General features: G+C 41.7%; 1 protein-coding gene and 1 non-coding gene across 14 annotated transcripts in view; one reads left to right on the forward strand and one right to left on the reverse strand.

Moving 5' to 3' along the window:
* The window catches only part of PTK2 (protein tyrosine kinase 2), a 256,529-nt gene that overhangs the window by 118,798 nt on the left and 121,783 nt on the right, over positions 1 to 15,948 (forward strand). For all 13 annotated transcript variants that reach the window (XM_057532273.1, XM_057532274.1, XM_057532264.1 and 10 more), the window contains 2 exons: positions 3,404 to 3,483; positions 6,097 to 6,159. In XM_057532273.1, the coding sequence (XP_057388256.1) occupies positions 3,404 to 3,483; positions 6,097 to 6,159 (143 nt within the window). The remainder of the gene's footprint in view (positions 1 to 3,403; positions 3,484 to 6,096; positions 6,160 to 15,948) is intronic.
* LOC130705568 (U6 spliceosomal RNA) lies at positions 11,456 to 11,562 on the reverse strand. The gene has a single exon (XR_009005851.1). It is a non-coding gene; the product is annotated as a U6 spliceosomal RNA (small nuclear RNA).

Here is a 15,948-nt window from a genome sequence, read left to right on the forward strand (position 1 = left end):
AAAAACTCATGAATGTAAATACAATACTTGCCCACAGAAGGAAGTCCAGATACATCCTATTTTTTAAGCAGGAATTTGACATCAATATGGAAACAAATTAATTTAATAAAACAAAGAACAACATTCAGAGATCTTTGCTTGAAAGACTCTTGGAAATTTGCTGGATTTGGAGTTAATAAACAATAGTAATCCATGGTATAAAAAAGAATACAACACAATGACAGTGGTAAAACAGACTGGGGCATGCATGTGAAGCTGTCATGTTAGACCCTGGGGCTACCAAGGTTATGAGCTGTGGTCCTTACTGGTCATTAATCTTCCTTCTAGTGGAGAATGCCTACACTTTCTGAGAGTTCACAAGAAGGTATAGGAACACACTGAAGCTTGAGTTATGGGGGTCAGTGGATGGGTTTTTGAGTTTTAAGTTTAACGCTTGCTGTGTGACCTTGAGTACATTAACTTTGAGTAATTAAGCTTTCTGGTTTTTATGTATAAAAGAGGACTAAGGCCTATCTTGAAGAGTTATTGTACAGACTATAAATAATGTATCTAAAACAGCATAATACCTAACCCCTGGAATAATAAGTAGCTCCTCTGCTATCATCTTCATTCTTTTTAGGTTCTTTCTAAGGCTCTTAATTGGGGATTATAGTAGGGTCCAACTCACAGTGATGCTGTGAATATTAAATGAGAGTTATGTATAAATCTGTCTGACTTGGCAATGTGAGTATATTTACTGTAAGCAACTATATAGCTATATATACGCACACTTAAATGTTCAATAAATTGCATTTATTTCACAAATGAAAGCATGAAAGTTAGAAATGTTTTATAAAGAAATGAACACTGAGTGTTAAAAACCCTACATTTTGAAGAAAATTGCATGAGCCCAACATCAGGACGTGATGTGCACAGTGGTTCAGAGAACACCCCCTCTGGAGCCTGGGTGACAGGGACCTTGTGAAGGGTTGCTGTCTGTCCTCACAGAGGGCAGCTGCCACAGGGTGGGGTAAGGAGGAGGGGAGGGTCTGCTGAGATGGCTGGTTCCATCGTGGATCAACACACTTGGCAGAAAACATGGATCACCGCACACAGTGAATGGGCCTCAGGCCGTAGTCATACAGCTCTGAGTCAAGAGTAGTAGATTGTTGCTGTAAGAAAAACAACTCTCAGAACTTTTAAGTCATGTTCATAAATAAAGGGATTTTCCATAAAGATCGTTAAGTTAATTTTCTCTTTTTTTTCATTTTTGCAACTAATATGAATTTGGTTTTGATGACTGAATAAAGCATGTGATTACATTTTTCTGCCTTTGAATAGTGTTTAAATATTATAGTAACTAATCTTAAGATAGTTTTGTAATGATGCATTTTCCTCAACATGTAATTGCTGTTCTGCTCTGGTTGCTTCAAAGTCTGCACCAAACCATAAGCTAAGATCCACTGAATGCTTGAGTCAGAACAACTGTGGTGTTTCTCTAACTCACATAAATACAGTCTTTATTTATCTCTCCATTTTTGTGTTTAGTAATAAACCTACTTAAGATGCAAAAAAGTTAGTTTTAAAATTTGTATTTATTTTTTGCTGTAGAGGAGAAAGAGCCAATTGAAGTGTAAACAGAGTGATTCTAGAATCAAAGCTTTTTACTTAATTTAGTGGGTTGAATAATTCAGTTCTATTGAATCAGTCTTAAATGCCTGCTATATTTAAGGAATAGAAATTACTATTGCTTGTAACTCTTATGGAAAATAACATTTACACACAGAGGTATCCAAACCCTAGTTTGATGACTTTATTCTTTCATTCATTTGCTCAGTCTTCAGTCAGTCAGTGTTTATGGACCACCTAGGTAGAGGTGCTAATGCAGAAAATAGAGCAAAGGTTTCAGAGGAAAATAGAGCAAAGGTTTGGCGTTTAGATCAGAAATAGATCACTGCTGGCTGAGCGGGCATCGCCCCCATCCTGAGAGGAGTGAGTAGGTGAGCACACATGCCCCTCAGGTTATAGGTTCTGGTACGTTAAAGAGGGCATCCCCGTCTGAAGACTTTTATTTTCTCTGTAAGAAAGAGATGTGGCTGGTTGACTGGAGAAAATGTGAATCAGTGTGTTGCCAAGCTTCCTAGGCAGGCATTGCTGAATTTCCAAGCAGTCTCAGGCGATCGTTTGAGGTTTGTCGTCATGAACGTAAAGCGAAGCACAGAGCAGAGTTTCTCCAGTTGCTCAGCAATAAGCGTGGAGAAGGAGGTGGGTGGCTGGTTTCAGTATTTGTTGGTCTGGCCAGGGAATTAAAATAACGGGAGGAAGGAGGTTGGGAGGTTTGGGGGTCTTTTCAAGGGAAGGTTATGAACTATCACTATAAGGTTGGCAAAGTAGTTAACTTGGGACTAGAAATCTTTTGAACAAGCGAACTGACAGGCTAGGTAGCAATAGTTGAAGAACAGGATCTGTGGAGTTTTTCCTAGGGCAGAGGTCAACATACGTTTTTTGTGAAGAACCAGAGAGTAAATATTTTAGAGTTGAGGGTCAAGAGGCCAAATGGAGGGAAGGGTATTATGAAATACTTATAGAACAAGAGACAAGACAGATTTCCACGGAGTTTTGTATTGGTGAAATTCATAATATAATAATTGAGTGCAGTTTTTTTGTAATACAGGTCTACTAATGAGAGGAGCAGAGTTCCTTTCTGGGGGAGGAGTAACATTTCACTTAATCAAGGTTCAGAATGAGTGCTCCCTGTCATCAAAATCAATTGCAGATCTTGATCTCTTGATGCTGAGCTGTGAGATTTTACATATTTCATCTTTGAAAACATCTTCACACTGATACGTGCTCTCAGATACTGACATCAGTCCCTCACAGTCATTGGTTGGAAGGCCTTTGCACAATTTGATAGATCCTTCTCTTTATATCACACTTCAAGCATGTTGTCACTTTGCCGATTAATCACTTATAGTCGATGGTTAGGTGGAAGCACATCAGTTGCAGGATTAAATGGATTTTGAAATAATGTTAGTTTTCTTTGCCTTTGCATTGAGGTCCAAAAAATGGTGCTGGGACTGTAGTTTGAGTTCAGAAAATACAGCCACCGCCAATTTGCCTGGAAATGGAGATCTCCCTTCTTGTTTTCCCTTTGACAACACGAAGGGTAGAAAGCAGCTTGACGTTATTGTGATTCAGATGACGTTTAAGTGCTCATAGATCATGTATGTTCTTCATAAAGGAAGACTGTTTGACTCTTTAACTATTCTTTGGTATTAACTCATTTTATATCCAGCATCTAGCGTGATTATTGACACTGTGTATAAAGCATGTAAATGGCACCCAGTAAACATTTACTTAATGACTAAGTTTAAAACATATTCTCTTACAACAACATTATTTTACCCTTTCCTTTTTATTGTAGGTGAAGAGTGATTATATGTTGGAGATCGCTGATCAAGTGGACCAGGACATTGCTTTGAAGTTGGGTTGTCTAGAAATACGGTAAGGGGGTAACTAGACATTGAGGTCTTCATTCAACCATGTTTTCTGCTATTTTTTCTAGGTATTTTCCTTTCCTGATAAAGATTATCAATAAAATACTGAATAAAACTTGAGTAAAATTTGAAAATATTCCGAATTATGTTGACATTGCTAATTTTAGAATCTTTTAAAATATTATGTTTAGAATTGAATGATTTATAAGAGTACAAGTATGTAAGCAAGTCTAAGGCTGAGCTCCCCAATGGAACCTTCTGTGGTGAAGGAAATGTTCAGTATCTGTGAGATCCCATGTGCCAGCCACTAGCCAAGATGGGTACTGAGTACTCAGATGTGCAGCGTGGTTTAAATTTGAACATAAATAGCCATATATGTCTAATGGCTGCCATTGTGGGGGATGGGAAACTGAGAATGTATTTCTTATTTCTGATAACATTTGTCACCATTTGTCATGTATTCTGTGCCACCATTTAAAACTTTGAGTGAAAGAAATATTTTACCTTTGTCAGGTATAATTTTAATTAAAATTTACCCCAGCTTGTGGCTTCCCTGGTGGCACAGTGGTTAAGAATCCGCCTGCTGATGCAGGGGACACGGGTTCGAGCCCTGGTCTGGGAAGATCCCACATGCCATGGAGCAACTAAGCCCGTGCGCCACAACTACTGAGCCTGCGCTCTAGAGCCCGTGAGCCACAACTACTGAAGCCCCCGCGCCTAGAGCCCGTGCTCCGCAACAAGAGAAGCCACCGCAATGAGAAGGCTGTGCACCTCAACGAAGAGTAGCCCCCGCTCGCCGCAACTAGAGAAAGCCCGCGGGCAACAACGAAGACCCAACGCAGCCAAAAAAAGAAAAAATTTACCCCAGGCTGCTAGTTTAAGATGTGTTGGTTAAATTAGCTAAAATTTGATTACGTGTACTCAAAACAGTTAGTGATAATTTTCCCGAGAGATCACTGTTTTTTATATTACATAAGGCTATCAAATACCCGTTCCTACAAAGACCCAAAGATCATTAAGTATAACTCTTGGGGCTTCCCTGGTGGCGCAGTGGTTGAGAGTCTGCCTGCCAATGCAGGGGACACGGGTTCGAGCCCTGGTCTGGGAAGATCCCACATGCCCCGGAGCAACTGGGCCCGTGAGCCACAATTGCTGAGCCTGAGCGTCTGGAGCCTCTGCTCCGCAACAAGAGAGGCCGCGATAGTGAGAGGCCCGCACACCGCGATGAAGAGTGGCCCCCACTGGCCGCAACTGGAGAAAGCCCTCACACAGAAGCGAGGACCCAACACAGCCAAAAATAAAAATAATAAATAAATAATAAATAAAAAATTAAAAAAAAAAAAGTATAACTCTCAACTCTTCATTAAAATTTGTTTTCAACCTTAATTATATATCCCAGTAAAAAAAAAAAAAGCCATCTCTCACTGGTCTCTTTCCGTTCCTGGCCTTTACAGTTTTTGCTTGGGAAGCAAACTTGGCACTCTTTCCTTCCCACAGACAATGCTGTGATGTATTGCTTGGAAGAAGGGTCCAGAAGCATTAGGTCCCACGCGAATGGCATGCATGCCTCTCTGGGTTCCCCTCCCACTCTGGCCTCCCCATTTACGTTTATCCTTCTCCTCCTCTCCCCTGTTTGAGGTCACTGATTTTTGAACTCTGAGGGAAAAACTTGACAAAGTAGTCCCCCGTCCAGCTACCCCTCCCAAACTCCTCCCCCACATGAATTGAAAACAGGAGAACAAATTAAGTGATCCTTTTTGGGCCCTTTAAAATTTTTTGTTGAAATCTAGTACTTTCGATTTTAAGTAGGCCAAAGAAAAAGTCAAACAAATTTAAAAAGCAAAACCAGTATTCATGTTATTACAGACAAGTTTGAAACAGTCTTGTTGATTACACATTCTCCTGGGAAATCACTTCAGATGATTTGTAATATCTGTGTGTTCCAAAGCAGCTCAAGCTAAACCTTGTCTCTTTGTGAGATAACTGTGTACATGCAGAGAATCCCACCCACTTGGGGCAGATTTTGCAGAGAAAGGACTTGGTTCCAGTAAGACCTGAAATTGCTTGAACATGTAACTTGGAATAAGAGGTAAAATTCAGACTGTGAACACTCAGCGAGATAGGCAGCACTTCTCTGCAGAGCCTGGCGCCTGTTACCTGGACTAGCCCACTGCGATGATTCTGCTGCAGGTCCCATACTGTTTCCTTAGTAACTGTGGGTCTTCCCAGGAGCAGGTGGGGTGCGCACCGGCCACAGGGGCAGCCTGGGGTTCCTGGCACTGTCCCTTGAGGAAAGGCCAAGTACAAGTAGCGAATGTAGCTGATCTCTTTTACAGCTGGAATCTGGTTTCTCATTTTGCAAAGAGCCAGACCTGCTTCACATCAAAAGGGAACGTGAGATTGTTCAGTAGAGATACGGTCTGTGTTAGCTGATTTATGCTGCATTAGGATGTAGGAAAAATGCTGTGAATCAAATTTGTTCTTTATTCGTTGTTTATGAGAATGTTTGTGGCTTAGCCGTGCAGTGGTTAGATACCCCCCTTTCACAGTTGTTAATCATTTAACATCGCAGACATTCCCAATACCAGTCTATGAGTGTGTGTATCTTCTCTGCTTCTAGGCGGTCGTACTGGGAGATGCGGGGCAACGCCCTGGAGAAGAAGTCTAACTATGAAGTATTAGAGTAAGTGCGGCCTGTCCAGGCGCTGCCTGCAAGCATTCAGAGCTAAGTCACTTTTCAAACTGTAGATTTTACTGGTTTATCTTTACTTAAAACTTAATATTAAATCTGAAACACTTCTGTTTCTAAAACTTTTATATCCGAAAGATGAAAGTTTTATTAAGAAATGAATTCTTGGTGACGTTGTGTTAGCAAACATTTAAATTTGTTGATAAATGTCGTAAGGTTAATATTCTTTGGCATGTTAACACATAAATAATAAGCTTTTCTATCTGTAGATTTAACCATATTGGGATGGAGTTTCACTTCTAATTTATATTGAACTATGAAATTGTTATTATTTATATTCTCTTTATAAGTTTATTAGGGGTTTTTTTCCCTTAGTTTAAAAAAAGTGGAAAGATGGGAGTTATTTGTTGCTCATGTATCAGAAAATTTAGGATAACTGAATATTTTTCCAATAGTGAAGTTAACAGTCGTTAGACTATTACGGTAGAGTATTTAAAATGCATATAAGACAAAGTGGGGCTTATGTCTTGGGAGGCGGAAAGTTCTGCACTTTATCTGCTGATAATTAATTCAGCAAAAAAATCACTGATATTTGTTATTTCCAGCTTTATTTTTGTTAGCAATGGTGCAACTTTTTGCCAGCACTTTTCCTGGCCATATTATTACTGAAATTCTTGTGCTATTTGGAAGATGTTACTACAGTGAAGTAAAAGGTTGTCCATAAGTACTCTGCGATAATAGAGACTTGACATGGCTTTGGATTTTATTTGGACTTTCCGGGTCAGCCCAACTGCTATCACACTGTGAAAGTATAATATCCCACCATTTTGAAAACAAGATTTTACAGGGGAGGTATGGTCATTTGAAAATAAAAGTAGAAGTAAATATTTGAGGGAATTAGTTATGGAGCAGGTCCGACCATTTGCACTAATAACTGGTGGTAGATGTGATAGTTATTTTGCAGTCACACAAGCCTCCTTTGTCCCAATTGTGACAAGTGAGGTAGCGCCCTGGGCAGCCTGTCTCGTTGCGGCGTGGATTCATCCCTTGATTTCTGGACCTACTGTATTAGCATAATGTAAGTTTCGTGACAGTGTGCAGCGTATAAGGCACTCACTAAATATTTGTGGTTGTGTGTTTATGGACACATCCATCATATAATGTTGTGCCTCTTAACAGATTAAATAAGGATAAAACACGGAGTTGTTAGAGTTGAATGAAAACTTTTAGAGATGAACTGGGATATCTTAGTAGGCAGAATTATTTTAAGTAGAATTTTCCCTGCCCTTCAGTTGACAGCATAGAAGCAACAATACCATTAATAACATTTAAAAAAAAAAACAAAAAAAAACTAACATTCACTGTGGTTTAGGTGGTTTAGGTTTTTGTTTAAAATTGCCACATTCCTCAGCCTGAAAGACTCTTCCTACTGCTTAAAATACAAATTACCAGAATCAGAGGAATCATTGAAGGTCTTGTCTCAGGTACATGCTGGGTTTGTTCTCATTTCAAATGGAGGTTTTTGAAAAATAGGAATATTTGAAAAATATCCATTTGTTTCTTTGTTTATTCGTTCATTTAACAAAGATTATTGAGCATCTACTGAGTCCTTGGCAGCTAAGTGCTAGAGATGCAGAAGTGGATAATCCAAAGTTTTCAGCCTCAGGAAGCTTACAGCTGGAAGGGAGACTCTCAGACAGTAAGCAGAGTTGTAAAATAATATAGTAGGAATTGAAGTAGAAGCTTCTAGAGAGTGTGTGTGGGGTGGTACTCCATGTCTGATGTCTGATGGGAGATGTTGTCTAGCCTGAGTGGTGGAGAAGGAGCGTGGGCAGGCGGGGGCTGCTGCTCGGGAACCAGCCAGCCCCGGGAGAGAGCGCAGCATTTGCGAAGACACGGAAACGTGCACGTCAGTTCACTGCGGGTAGAACACCTTGCCCGTGGGGGAGGGCGGGGGTGTGTGTTGTAAACAGCTCCAGGCGTTCTGACACGGCCTCCAGAGGACTCGGTCCTGAGCCTGAGCTGTGATGACTCAATGAACCAGGTCCATGACAGGAGGAGCTTTGTGATGGAGAATTCCATATTCCCAAATTGGAATGATATTAAAGAAAGTTAAAAATGGAAGTAGGAACCCAGAAACTGTTGCATCTTTCCTTTCTCCTGGAGCAAGAATGAGGCTCTGATGTGGACTCCATAGCAGGAGCAGTGGAGGTGGGAGTTTACCAGAGTCAGGGTCTGCGGACTGGCTGCCTGGTTGGATTGGGGTGAAGGAGGCCAAGGAGGCATCTAGGGACTCTCGGTTTTCTGTCCTGGGCCAGTGGGCATGTCAGTCACAGAAACAATTTCGTGTTTGAAGGGAAGGAGGGTAAGTTGGTTGGGACATGTTGATTTTCAGTTCTGAGGGAACATTTGTGTTACTTAAATGAAAAAGGAGACAGAAATGTTGGTTTATTTTCTATGTTATAAAATCACTAAAACCACAGCTTAAAAAAAATCTCTGATGGTACCCAGTGCCTAGATCTTGGTTTCTAATATCATTCTTCAATGAAAGGAAGCAGGACTCCTGATCCGAGGGGCAGGGGGAGATACATGATGAGCCTAGAGCATCTTGTAGAGCTGGAAAGGAGCAAGTGCTCAGAAAAGCAGGTGGTGGGGCTCTGTCAGAGCATCAAATTGGAGTCCCAGTGACCAAAGGTAGGGCATTTGGGCAACAACGAATGACTTAGTTTTGGGTTATAGCCCAGAGTATGAAATAAATATCCGTGGGCCTATATGAATATAAATAATTGAATAAATAAATATATAGAGAAGTGATAAATCTCCCACATAGAAGAATTCTAAGTAATTTATATAGATACAGGCTGAGGAGGCAGATCATAAAATCCCACCCTATAGTGTGGGCTCTGCTTAGTGACATGTGTCTAAAGAATACAGCGTGGAAGGGTGTGTAGGTAACCTGACGGTGGGGCCATCTGACAGGCGCTACCTCAGCCAGGTGGTCAAGGTCAGCATCAACACCAACGGTTATGTTGATGGCATGTGTGCCCTTGGTGTGATCTGTTGAGAATGACACTTCGTCTCTGTGGTCTGCTTCCCCAAATCCTAAAAACCCAATCCAGACTTGCGAAAAACAGGTAATTCTCAGTTGAGGGATGTTTTACAATTACCAAACCAGTACTACTCAAAACTGTCAAGATCTTTAAAAACAAGGCAAGTCTGAGAAACTGACACAAGCCAAGAGGAACCTAAGGAGATGTGATGATTAAATTGGATCCTGTGAAACAGAAAAATGACATTAGGGAAGACACTGATGAGATCTGAAAGTGTAGGGTTTGTTAGTAATGATGTATCAGAGCCGATTTATTAGTTATGACAGAGGTGCCATAGTAGCGCAAGGGAAAGCCAGGCCGGGCTGTTCAAGGGACTCTCTACGATCTTCGCAACTTTTCTGTAAATCTGAAACTATTCTAAAATAAAAAGCTTATCTTGGGAACAGTTCTCAAAGCTTTCTGAGATGCTCTTCCCGGGTTATAATCCTCCAATTCGGCTCGAATAAAATTTTCCATTTCTTAAAAAAAAAGAACGAGAGAATTGAAGAGGAAAAAGCCAGCAGGTACTTAGAGACGATCTAAAAAGGTGAATCATTGTGCGAAGTTGGAGCAGGAGGGCCAGGTCAGTGGCTTGCATTGTAGCGTGCCCGGCCGTCAGAGAGTTGTCCTCAGGGCCACTGTGATGTGGACTGTGTCCCAGCCTGTCGTTGTGAGAGGCCCACGTCGGAACGGGAAGGGTAACTGAGCCATGGCAGCCGGGTGAGAGCCAGAGGTGTCATGGGAATGAAGAGAACAGGTACCTGGGGGAAATCTCCGTGGATGATACATTTGCATGTTTTTGGCAACAAGAAAAGTCTGTAAAAAGAAAGAAAATGAAGAAGCAGGTATCCATCAAGATGGATTTGGAGGTATATTTGGAGAGAGGAGCGTTAAGTTCAAGATTTATTTGAAATGAGAGTCAAAAATTGCATTAAAGTTGGTGTGAATTTGGCTTATTTCTAAAAATTACAGAAATCGAGGCGGCAGGAGAACAGATATGTGGAAGAGGGCCCACTGGAGTATTAATCAGTGCCTCCAGAACTTCAGAGTGTCTGTGGGGTCAGTGGCATGGGAAGTGTGGGAATCACCAGACATGAATTAGGGCCAGTGACTATTGCCAACTGCAAACAGAACAAAGCAGTACAGCGTGATTTTGTCAGTTAGAGGCCTCCTTAGAGGATATTGATGAAAAACGGAATTATCTGTTATTCCAAAAATGGCCGTTTTGTATTAGTTATTCTATATGTAAGATATTTAAATTAAGTAAACTCGATGGTTAAGGAAAAGAAGGGGCAGTATGAGAGACTTCCAGTTTCTGGCTGTTACTGTGCTGGTTTGCTGTACCTACTTTCTGAATTCCTCTGCTTCTGCCTCGCCACAGGGGTCCTTCATAATGGCGTAAGTTGTGTGAATTCACTACCCCATCTCAGTGTGAGAAGTGGGGCGATGGAGGGGGCTCTTGCAGCAGCAGGTTGCTCCCCTGTTGGCTGGCTCTTCCACTTACTGTCCTGGATCAGTAAAGCCCTGGGTTTCTGTTTCCAAATCTGTAAAGTAGGGACCATGGTGATACCTGCCTACATATTGGGTTGATGTGGGGAGTTAAGAGAGAGAATCATGTCAAGAGCTTAATATAGTGCCCAGCACTGAATAAATGTTGCCCGTAATTATCATTGGGATCATTATCCAGAGGAGAGAGTTTAAGCACCCTCCCATTTTGGGGCCGTTTTATATTCCTTTTGTAAATTGTACTTTTCATCTGTTTTCCATTATGTTTATGTTTTTTTCTTATTGAGATCTTTGTCATACTAACCCATGGTTTGTAATATTTGTTGTATATATTCTCTCCCAATTTGTCTTTTATTTATTTATTTATTTTAAATTTTTATTTATTTTTGGGTGCGTTGGGTCTTTGTTGCTGCGCGCGGGCTTTCTCTAGTTGCGGTGAGCGGGGGCTACTCTCTGTTGCAGTGTGCAGGCTTCTCATTGAGGTGGCTTTTTTTTTTCTTTTTAACATCTTTATTGGAGTATAATTGCTTTACAATGCTGTGTTAGTTTCTGCTTTATAACAGAGTGAATCAGCTATACATATACATATGTCCCCATATCTCCTCCCTCTTGCATCTCCCTCCCACCCTCCCTATCCCACCCCTCTCGGTGGTCACAAAGCACTGAGCTGATCTCCCTGTGCTATGCGGCTGCTTAAAAATATGGAACGCTTCACGAATTTGCGTGTCATCCTTGCGCAGGGGCCACGCTAATCTTCTCTGTATCTTTCCAATTTTAGTATATGTGCTGCCGAAGCGAGCACTGCAGTGGCTTTTCTTGTTGCGGAGCATGGGCTCTAGGTGCCTGGGCTTCAGTAGTTGCAGCACGCGGGCTCAGTAGTTGTGGCTCGCGGGCTCTAGAGCGCAGGCTCAGTAGTTGCGGCACACAGGCTTAGTTGCTCCGCGGCATGTGGGATCTTCCCAGACCAGGGATCGAACCCGTGACCCTTGCATTGGCAGGTGGATTCCAGGGAAGTCCCCAGTTTGTCTTTTAACTATGATTATATAGCTTTTCATCATACAGAAGTTTTTCTTTTTTAACGTGGTAAAATCTGTCCATTACTTTCATTCTGATTTTGCGTTTCAAGACCTAATGTTTGTTCTAAAAGTTTTGTGGATTTATTTCTATTTTTACATTTCCAAATGTGTGGATATTTTTTGACTTTTTTTTTTTAATAAATAAATTTATTTATTTATTTATGGCTGAGTTGCATCTTTGTTGCTGCGCGCAGGCTTTCTCTAGTTGCGGCGAGTGGGGCCTACTCTTAGTTGCGGTGCGTGGGCTTCTCATTGCAGTGGCTTCTCTTGTTGTGGAGCACGGGCTCTAGGCATGCGGGCTTCAGTAGTTGTGGCTCGTGGGCTCTAGAGTGCAGGCTCAGTAGTTGTGGCTCACGGGTTTAGTTGCTGCACAGTATGTGGGATTTTCCTGGACCAGGGCTCGAACCCGTGTCCCCTGCATTGGCAGGTAGATTCTTAACCACTGCACCACCAGGGAAGCCCTGACTTTCTTTTTAAAATTAACTTCTAGCTTAATTGCATTATGATCAGAGAGTATGGTCTCTGTGATAAGAGCTTCTTTGGCTTTTGTTGAGACTTTCTCTGTGGACTAGTGTAAGATCATTTTTCTCCAGTCATTTATTAGAAAGAAACTATAAACATACAAAAAGTTGAACAATCTCCTGTTTTTGGTCTTTTCTAGTTTCACCATGTCTTAGGCTTGGATTTCTTTTTTATAAGCCCAACTTGGAACAAGATGTGTTTTCCTGATTCTGTGGATTCATGTTTTTCATCTGGAAAATATATGCCATTATCTCTTTAATTGTCAACTGGATGTTTTTTCAGCCTTTATACCTCTTAACATCTTTCATATTTTTCATCTCTATTTCTTGTGGCAGTGTGTGTGTGATTTCTTTAGATTTGTCTTCTAAATCCTTAATTCCCTTTTAAGTAGTGTCTTCTTGACATACCCTGTCCATTCGGTTTTTCACTTCACCACTTATATTTTTCACTTCCAGAAATTCAGTTTCCTGTGATGTAATACGCTCTCCATTCCTGGTAATCTCTGTTGCTCACGTATGTGGTTGTGCCGTTTATTTCTTCAAGCTTTTCATGCCAGCTGTTTTGTGCTCTGTATCTGACAGTGACTCTAGGGTTGCTGGGCTGTCTCTCTCTGCTGTTCCTCTGACTTCCTCAAGCTCCCAAGTGGCTTGAATCAAAGCCTGGTGGCCCAAGACTGCTGAGTGGGCCTCTGGAGTGGGCATCTGACGAGAGCCAGGGAGTGAATGGCACAACTCACCCTCCCTCAGGTCCCAGCTCAGTCCAGGCCCAGCATCGCCGCCTGCGGGCGGCACTGGGTCAGCCCTCTTCACCTCCAGCACTTCGGGTGTATAGGGTGGGGTCCTGCAGACCTACTTGTTTATTACTGTGTTGGTTAAACATTCGTTGTTGTAGCTCAGCCTGTCTTCTGATAGCAGTTCCCTTTTTCTTAAAGTATATTGTTTAGAAATTCTTTTATATGTGTCTTTGGTGGTAAAATTCTGCTCTTGTCATCTTGTAGTTTTCTTTATTTCACCTTGTTCTTGGAAGGTGAAGATTCTTTACTCCTTAGCAATTCTAGTGTAATCGTGATGTTTTCTCAGTACTGTTCCCTGGATTCTGTCTTCCACCGCAGCTGTTGAAAAGGCCCAGCCAGGGCTGTGGATGAGGTGTGGCTGGGAAGTGGTTCTCCAAGCACACTGAGGCCGTCCTGCCTGGCCACCAGCAGCCAGGGCCTCGGGGGGGTCAGCATTACCCTTTCCTACTGGTTGTTGCTAGTAGCCTAGAGCCACTTAGAAGTGTAAATATTTTCTCAGTATGGAAAAGAATTATACATGAATGCAGAATATTACTTGTTCCTTGTTAGTTTATTTTAGGGTTCTGGCTTTTCTTGCCAGTAAGGAGAAAAACTGTGAAATAGTCCATATAGTTGCTTAGTTTCACCGGAAAATGTATGGACAGTCTCTGTAATTTATAATGTACTGAAGAAAACTCCTTCAGCTTTACCACATTTCAGAATAACTATTTTCAATTATGCAATAAATAATCAGGCCCAACTTCGGAGAGTGGGAAAAGCACTATCTAAAAACGTTTGCATTTTTTCTTTAAACCAACTAAAGAATTAATTAGTCTCTTTTTTCTGTGTCTTTCCAACCCTGGTAGGACCAAGGTGCCTCTTCTGTAGGCAGAGGGGAAGTACTGGCCGTGGACCTCCAGCCGCAGGCCCAGAACGTGGCCTCCTGGGGTCTTACCCTGCAGGGCGCACTCTGGAGTGTACTCGGGTGGCTCTTTTATTCACGCCTCTTGTAAATCAGAGACGGGAGTCAGATGAGATATGTTAAGAAAAATGTTTTAAGCTTAAAAACTGCATTGCTGACAATGACAGATGAAACCAAAATAAGCTAATAATACAGTGTTAAAATTATGGTTCCTAATGTGATATTGTAGAAGGAAGAATCTTATGTACCAATGATTCTTCTTCAACGTACAGAATTATACTGTGAAATTATTTTAAATGAATCACGTAACTTTTCAGTTCTGCTCATTTCCTTATTAAGTGGTTTACTTTTTTTAAAAATTCATTTTTAATCATCTTTGCATTTAATGTATTTTGCTGTAGTTGTTTGTGTAACTGTGTCTCTTCTCTACTAGAGTAAGCTGTATTGATGTAGGGACCTCCTGATATTTCCAGCACTTAGCAAAGTGTCTGATGTTTATTAGGTATTCCATCGATACTTCCTCAGTGAATAAATTTGTGATATAAAATTAGCTGAGGTTAATTCTAATTGTGCATTATTTTCATTCATTTTTAAAAATTGTCTTTCTTGTCAATAATAATCTAGTGCTTTTTTTAGCTGCCTGTAATAATTTATCAGTGAAGGGGATGCTCACAGATTTGGCATGAATTGATTGACAGTGGCTTAACTCAGATAGAAGGTACTTTCTCTTTCACATAAAACGAGTGCTAGGCAGTCAGTGCTCCTCATCACCAGGGCACTAGGCCCCTTGAATCTTGCCACCATCATCCATAGCCGCCACCTGGTAGCCTAAGATGGCTGGTTGACCTTACCTGTCACAAGGAGGAAGAGATGGACCTTTTCTCTCTCCCCCAGCCCCCTTTAAGGACACATAAGTGCATGTAGTGCTGAAACACTCTGAAACATGACATTGGCTGAAACAGTGTCACATGGCCACACCTGGCTCCGGGAGAGGAAGGCAGCATCACCTGGTGTACCTGGCCAAAGATGACTTCTCATTACTCAGGTTGAAGGAGAGGATCATTAAGAAGCAAACAGCAATTTCCATTGAAGTTAGAGAATTCTAAGTTTTATCAGTTTTTAAGAGGCTTAAGGTATCATTTTAGAGGTTAAAGGACCTCAGTGATATTCTTAATGATACTCAATTCTTGAGAGTTTTGGGGCGAGGATAAGATAGGGATACTGTATGAAAACGTGCGTTATAGTTTTATTTTAAAGTCGTTTTTGGTTGCCTTTTTTGCTGGGGCTTTAAATTTATGAGAGTTACGTCCACAAAGTATTAATTAGTTAAAGCCAGCAGACAAGGTCTGAATCTTCTCAGAAGTAGTGCCGAAGGAGGGATAAGTTTATACTTGACCTGAGAATTCACTTATAAGAAGCTTAATGTATGTAAATAAAGCTATTCAAGCCTCAGGGCTCCAAGGCCTGCTGTGTCATGGGTTTTGGGTGTGAACGCACGTGTGCGCAGGACAAGGCCCCAGGCTGGGAGTAGCTAGGCGGTACCCGAGTGCGCTCTAGAAAGATCATCGGGGAGCTGGTGCGGGGTGCGAACCGCTGGACGGTGCCTCTTCCCCCTGATGCGGGGAGCGGCGCCTGCTGCCTGGACCGTCTGACGGCGAGTGTGGTCAGGGGTGCAGGAGGATGGCACAGTCGTGGGGGGAAGGCAGAGCTCTGAGGTTTAACAAAAGGGAAAGAGCAAGACGGCCTCATCAGCCAGCAGTGGTCTGAACGTTTCATTAGAAGGACAGAGGTAAATTAAACGTTAACTAAGAAAATTCTGGTTTAAAATTGATCACAAATACAGTTTTAAGCCCCAGACACCCCGAATCTCAACGAGTAACTTTCCGGGCTCTGAGA

This window comes from Balaenoptera acutorostrata, chromosome 17 (assembly GCF_949987535.1).
Source record: "Balaenoptera acutorostrata chromosome 17, mBalAcu1.1, whole genome shotgun sequence".
Taxonomy (NCBI): domain Eukaryota; kingdom Metazoa; phylum Chordata; class Mammalia; order Artiodactyla; family Balaenopteridae; genus Balaenoptera; species Balaenoptera acutorostrata.